The following is a 7,319-nucleotide window of genomic DNA, read 5'->3' as shown; positions in this document are numbered from 1 at the left end:
AAGTTGAAGAAGAAGAAAAATAAGAAAAGGACACAATCCGTCTAGGGAGAAGAAAGAGAACATTGGTCACTCCCATAGAGTTACCTACAAAAAAGAGAAAAGATGTGATGAAGAAAGAGTTGGTGAAAACTGAAAAAAAGAAGAAGGTTGAAGACAATCCAAATTATTAGCCAATAAAATTTGATAGTTTGGTAATAGTAGTTTGTGAGAATCACTCATTGGTGTTCTGTGTTGGGTTGTTTCTAGATACGCCTCCAAAAGATAATAAAAATATTGAGAAGGTTGTGATCAAGTATTTAATCACTTTTGATAAAATATTAAGTTATATTGAAGACAAATTGCCTAACAAACTATTAAAAGTGTTAACAAGGAAGATAAGAGATGCAAGTGATGAAGAAGTCAACCATGAGGACTCAAGCATTAGATATGGCAACCAATCTATTGTCAAATGTAGAAAGAAAAAATGTTAAACATGCCCTAAACACAAGATTGAGGACAAAAGAAAGAGTGAACTTGATCATCAAAGCAGATCTGGAAGAAATAAAAAAGAATGACTAAACAGATAGAAGATGAAGCTATGTAAGTAGTAGAAAAAATGAATAATACATTGTCTTCTCCTTAAGAGAAGACAAATAGAGGACGTGATCTAAGAGAGACAAGAAACAATATAACAAATATGAAAAAGAAGATAGAGGAGTAGAAGACTGAGGTTGTTGGTTTGGAGATTGATCGGGGGTAATAAGGTGGAAGAAAGATAATATGTAGAGGGTGTGAAAATGGAGATTTTGGATATTGGACGAGAGAAGGAAAAGAAAGAGGAAACAAAGAAGGAGAAAATTGAGGATGAAAGGATACAAGAAAGGAAAGGGATCAGTCTAGAGAAATAAAAAGAGAAGGTAAAGAAAGTGGAGGTTTGAAGGATGTCAATAGGAGAATATTTTGGAATATGCAAAGATTTTGTAACAGAACTATTGCTATTGCAAATAAAGTTTGAACCTATCATTACATTAGAGATTTTGTAGGTTCCTATAACACGTGGGAAGACAGATTTGGATAAGTTCACACCCTTTCATATGTTGCATGTTGTTGATGTTCTCGACCACATAATGAGTAAGAAATATATCATGTCTAAGATAGAACAAATTGAACTAATTGATGAGACAATGAAGTTACTCCATGAGAAACTTTTAGAGGTAAAGACTAATGAGATTCTTAGTGGTGTGAAGCAGTTGAAGAAACTACTTAAAGGATTAAAGGATCATGCATCTAATATGGAAGCCACAATTTTTATAGATACACAAAAAAAGATAGAGGAGAATAGACTTAGTGAGTTGGTGAACAAGTGTGTAGATGCGAACACCCAATTATAAAAAGGTATAAGTGATTTTGAAAAGAATATGGTTAGTTTTGTAGAAATATATAGATTTTATCAGCAATAGCCTAAGTCAACCCAAAAGATTCAGGTAGCAAAGACCCCTTCATACAACAACCATAAGCAAAATGGCCCAATACACCCTTGAAACATGCCAATGTGCACAAAAGAGGGCATTAATTACATCTAGGCCATCAAAGCAATACACAATAGAAAGCAGGGGTAAGTAGAAATAATCATGAAGCTAGAAAGGACCTCCATTGCATAAATGCAAGCTTGACAAAACAAAAGCTCAAGCAACAATGTAGCAACCACCAAACACTTAGCATGCATCTTAGAAGACAACAATACCACACCAACCACAAAAGATAGAGAAAATCCCTCTACAATAGGTACCAGAGAAGCCCCCACATTGGTTACTTGGATAGAAAGCCTTTGCATGTGATATAATGGAGGGCCAAGCTGCTAGCCAAGGCATCAAACTCATCAATACCATCTCCATCATCTACACACATATTGCCTTCAACGTCACACCTTCTTTCACAATCACATTCAAGGACAATAGCACCAGAACAAGGCCATTGCAGGGCTAGACCACCACATAGGAAACAACTCCAACCCCCCCAAGGCCAACAAAGTAGCAACATGACAACCAATATATTAGCCCCAACACTAGAACTACCACTATTGTCATGGTTATCCGCTTCCTCTTCTCTACCATCACTCAAAATTTGAACTCTATTTCCCTTTCCTCTACTCTTGTCCACCATTAACTATTAATTTGTTATTTCTGTATTTTTTATCTCTAAAATTAAATTTAATAATATTATAAAAAATATGTTTGAATGATTGTCCCATGTGAGTTTTTTGTTTTGACTTAAACAACACACTTTAAGTCATGACTTGCTTAGTTGGCTCATTGGAAACCACACCAATAGATGATCATACAATAGAAGTTAGTGTGATTTCAATAGAATCGTATAAAAAAATCAAAATATAAAATATGTTGTTTAAGCTTGCACAAACTTTAAAAATGTGACTATTTCAATCAAATTTTTCTATTATATATTTATGAAAATAACTTTTAAATGCTAATATAAATATATATCGATTAACAAAAATAAAAAAATTAATATTACATATCAATTATGAACTTCTAATACAAAAGAATAAATCGACTAAAATGCCAGTCCAACTACTACTATTCATAATGAAAACAAAGCTTAAAACACAGTGCATGTTTTCTAATTAGAAAAGCTGAAGTATCATATATATATATACACATAGATGATAATAGAGTTAACCAGTAGAACTGACAACATCGAAATACCTATTGCACACTAGAAGCAAGATACCAGCAAGTCAGTGACCCTGGTCTTATGCATGGAAATGGATAAAGCAGAGATATTATATGCCTGCATATACATCAATGTATTTGTCAAGCTTTTCTTCCTTAGTTTTGTAGTTAATGGTATAAGCCGCCTTGAAGGGTTGATAAGTGAAAGGCTTGTAGCGTCTTGGGTACTTCTTGTCCACAAGCTCTGAGGGTGCCGAAATCAGCAGATCATCTGAAAAGAGCACGGCATAGGCAATAGACATACGTTCCTTCCATCCTTTATAAACAACTCGATGTTCTGTACTGTGATACCTTCCATTGGTCCATACCTGCACTCAACTCCATTTAGTTTATGAACAACAGAAAAATGTATTTGAACTAATTAACGGGTCTGGTGAAAAGAATTTCAGACCTTGAGGAGATCACTTGCCATAACAACAAATGAATAAGGTACAGGATCAACGTCCAACCAGTTCCCTTCCTTTGATTTTACTTGAAGACCTGGGGTATTGTTAGTGTAAAGCATTGAGAAGCATCCAATGTCTGTATGTGGATGCATAACCTCCTCGTCTATTTGTTTGTCCCCAGGTGTGTAGTGGTTTATACCCATAAAAGAATAACATTTTTCAAAATCGGAATGGAACAGTGACTTGACGTCCAGATTGAGGCTGGCAAGAAATATTTTACTCATCTTCTTGTGCAGTTCTGTAAGGCTTGATATGAAAGCGCTCATGATGTTACTGCCATGCACAAGAAAACTCTATCAGAAGGCATATTGCTTCTGAATTTTAAACAGTAAGAACTATCATATCAAGCAAACGGTCTGGAAGACATGGTACTTTGTTATAAACAATCATATGCTCTTCATTTATAATAATTCTTTTTTAATATTTGATCTAAAATTAATCATTAAGATGGAAAACGATTTTGTAATGTTGAATAGTATGGCTTTTCAATATTGTAGTGGATGGTTGTGTGCATGTGGTGTAAGAGTTTATCTTTTCTTTCAGTTTAAGATTCACCATACATTTAACATTATTGTTTAGCTCATACAGTCTAGAGGTTAGTCACTGTATACAATCTGAATTGATCTAGTGGTGGAAAATTTGTGTTCTTAAAGAAAGTTCACAAATTCAAACTGCAAAAAATAAAATAATAAAATATATAAATAAGAAAAATCTGAATATTTCATCATGAAATGACGAACATATTTATAGGAAGAGCAGAACAGTTTTGATGGTAAGAGACTGAGAAGAGCAGTAGAAAAGTAATAGCCAAAAACAGGGGAGACAAGAGGGAGATTTTGAGTGTGCTGGTGTCTCAGAGCAGAAAATAGACATTTGCTGCAATGCTGTGACAAACAGCCATTAATAGCCAGAACAGGCGACTTTAAAATGCATACCAGTTCTATATAAATGAATAGAAAAATATATAAGCAGTCTTTGGCTCTTTGTCCATCAAGACCCACTTGGTCCATATTAAACATTTATACAGCACGAATCAAAAGCCCCCAAAACTTTCCATATTCTGATTACAATACCAAGTAAAATAATTAGAGAGCACGGGCATATAAAGTTCATGATACCCCTAATGCAAAAGTAGACAAACCGGAATACCCATTGTTTCAAACAATCTGCATTTCTTCTTGTTGAATTTTAAAAAAAAAAGGATATTTAATTTCTCTCGCATTTGCCCTATGTTTAAAATTCAGAAAATTATATAGATAAATATTTCTGGTTGAAAGTTTTCTGCTTGTTCTGCTGTGGATTGTTGGTCTCTCTCTCGTTTCTTGGGAGACTTATTTTCTTCTTTGATTATTTTGTTTTTTTATTCCAGATTATTCATGAATTTAAACCGTTTCAAAATTCTTGCTTACATTTATAAACACATTTCTGATTGAACTTATGAATACAAAATAGGGATTTTGAAGCCCTAACACACTTTTACAAATTTGAAGAAAGAACTCAGACAGTCATACGACAACATGAAAGAAGAGCAAAAAACATACAAACAAAAGACAAGTATACAACAGAAAACTACTAGCACTGAACATACAAACAAAAGACAAGAATACAAGAGCAAAGAACATACAAACAAAAGACAAGAATACAACAGAAAACAAGAGCAAAGAACATACAAACAGAAGACAAGAATACAACAGAAAACTAGTAGCACTGAGGGGGGGTGAATTAGAAATGGACTAACTGTGCGAAAACAATAACAGATCTATCAGTTCGAAACAGCTTGAAACCAAAACATTTTCAAAAATTTAGAAGACCTATCAACATTATTGTCCTTTAAGTCAATTAAACACCTGCATATTAATTTGTAATGATAGATCTACATGTATCTGTGAATTGTCATATGCATTAACTGTCATTTTGAACATAGCTGAACATGTTGATTTCAAAGTTCACTAACATTCGTAAATTTTGTTGGAATAACAGATTTACATGTAACATCAGAACCTTTACTCATTTTTAAAATTCACTAAATCCTACATCTTTTAATTTATCAACAAATCTACATATAAGCTACACTAAACCACATAGAGTACCGTATTGCCTAAATTATTGCACATCAACAGCCTTAAATATGTTTGTACAAATAAGTATACGGTAATATATAACTAAATCTACCATACCATACCACAAATAGTTTATTATTTTTCGAAATTGAAACCGGCAGCCTAAACCACAGCTGATCTATTTAAGGGGAAAAAACAAACATACTGTCTCCCACATGTAGTACCACTGAGATGTTGCTCTGAGAAATATTATACTTTATTTGATAGTTCGTAAGGCTTAGATTAAAAGACAAATTTACCTAATCTAGCAAACGATGATCCGGATAGTTGAGTGGATCTAACAAACAATATAATAAATTTACTATTTTTTAATATGAAATGGCAGAATAGACACCATCTGAGCTCTAGAAGAAATGTTACTGTTAACCTGATACTGATACTACCACTGGTGTTTTTACTCTGAATTTTTTAATTATGTGCCAACAGTTTTTGAAAAGAAAAAACAGAAAAAAACGTGCCTGTTGCTTAAGCTCTGTGTAAACATGGTATCAAGAATTGAATCATAAACAATAAGAAATAAACATTCAATCATGAACGATTATGAAATTTAGAAAGCAATCGGATAATAAATCTAAGTGGGGGGCATACCAGAACTTTGGGTTTCCCTCTTCCGGCCATAACTTGTCATGCAATTTCTGCATTGTAGCCAAATCAGGCAGGCGCTCCAAATCGAAGGTCTCATTGTTAGCTGAACGAGCATCCGGATTATAGACGATGGCTCTTTCCTTAACCTCTGCTGGCAGAGCAAATAGTTCCTCAAGAAGGGCCTCCACATCTTTGAGAAGATCCAACGGAACTCCATGGTTGACAATGGTGAAACATCCATTCTTTTCACAGGCTTCTCGTACTGCTGCGGCCAAGTTTTGGGTTTGAAGCTGATCTACTACTTCTTCATCAAACCCATTAGGAAAGTGTGAAATGTCAATTACAGGGCAAAAAGGTTCATCGGTACTGCCTGCAACTGTCATTGTAAATGTTCTGCCTGTAGAAGAAACTGTAAGAGGTGTGTATTGCTTAACATTGTAGGACTGCTTCCTTATGTATCAAGGATGGAGATAGGATATTCCCCTCTAGTTTGTACATATCGTTAAGACAAATGAGACACTTGCTAATGGAATACAGAGAAAGAAAGATGCTTCATTGCATCAGCCATAACAAGTAATGTCTTCCTTTAACACATCTGTCTAAAACCATAAAATATTATGTTTTTATATTGTTATACTTTGGGCTTTAGATCTACATAGATTCCATGGATGTGACAAATAGTATAAAAATAATCTAGAGATTTATTCATCATTATATAAACAGATAATGTGAAGTTATAATCCCTTTTACTGTAAAGATTAAAATAGTAATAAGCAGACAGAATTCATTAGAGTTTAGTAAAAAATTAAAAAGCTCAACATTTCATTAATCTTTCCAGTAAACACCTTGTACAGTGCTGTAGAGTTACATGACTATCAGTTTCTTAACAATCTCACGCTAATCTTCCTAAGAGTATAATTGAGGTAATAGAGCATGATAATAACAAATAAATATATTAGTTAGAAAAGTCATTGCAAATGTAATAAAATAATAGATTTGAAAGGAAACCTATAGTAAGAGTACCAAAATTATAGGTAGATTCTAATGTTAAATATTGGAAAATATTAAAATAAAAATTAATTATAGTAAAATATAATTTTTATATTGGTTGGTGGTGGCCTAGTGCGATGCATGGGTTAGGGCTGTCTCTTACCTGTGTATTCCCTTTGTTATATTGTGCATTCTTTCTCCATTTTTCTATGAGGTCCATTTCTACTTTCATTTTTTAGTGTGTGGTTGTGTTTGGGGTCAAGGTTTTGCCGTGGTAAGGTTGGGGTGTGTCGATTGGGAGTTGGGAGTGTCGATTGGGAGTTGGGAGTGGATATAATTTCTTTTGCGAGCATGGAGGAGCATTGGTGGTGGCTGGTGCTATAGCACCTCATGGATCCTCTTTGGGTGTGTATGCAAGGTCGTCAGACTATTTTTATGTGGGTGAGAGC

General features: G+C 34.0%; 1 protein-coding gene across 1 annotated transcript; it reads right to left on the bottom strand.

Moving 5' to 3' along the window:
- Nucleotides 1-2,779: 2,779 nt before the first annotated feature.
- On the bottom strand, nt 2,780-6,263 carry LOC131037614 (2-oxoglutarate-dependent dioxygenase AOP2-like). Its single transcript, XM_057969795.1, has 3 exons — nt 5,884-6,263; nt 3,121-3,448; nt 2,780-3,037 (listed from the first exon to the last, which is right to left on the bottom strand). The coding sequence occupies exons 1-3, from the start codon at nt 6,261-6,263 to the stop codon at nt 2,780-2,782; spliced, it is 966 nt and encodes a 321-aa protein (XP_057825778.1).
- Nucleotides 6,264-7,319: the final 1,056 nt, after the last annotated feature.

The sequence above is a fragment of the Cryptomeria japonica genome, chromosome 11, assembly GCF_030272615.1.
Source record: "Cryptomeria japonica chromosome 11, Sugi_1.0, whole genome shotgun sequence".
In the NCBI taxonomy this organism is placed as follows: domain Eukaryota; kingdom Viridiplantae; phylum Streptophyta; class Pinopsida; order Cupressales; family Cupressaceae; genus Cryptomeria; species Cryptomeria japonica.
Note: the sequence above shows the minus strand (reverse complement) of the source record. Positions and strands in the feature narration are given on the sequence as shown.

What these genes read in the sequence shown, in the direction of transcription:
- LOC131037614 (XM_057969795.1), bottom strand. Translation starts at nt 6,263, where the DNA reads ATGACAGTTGCAGGCAGTACCGATGAACCTTTTTGCCCTGTAATTGAC. An exon ending in GAGGGAAACCCAAAGTTCTG is followed by an intron (nt 3,449 to 5,883) that starts GTATGCCCCCCA and finishes TGTGCATGGCAG; the next exon opens with TAACATCATGAGCGCTTTCA. An exon ending in TGGCAAGTGATCTCCTCAAG is followed by an intron (nt 3,038 to 3,120) that starts GTCTGAAATTCT and finishes AGTTGAGTGCAG; the next exon opens with GTATGGACCAATGGAAGGTA.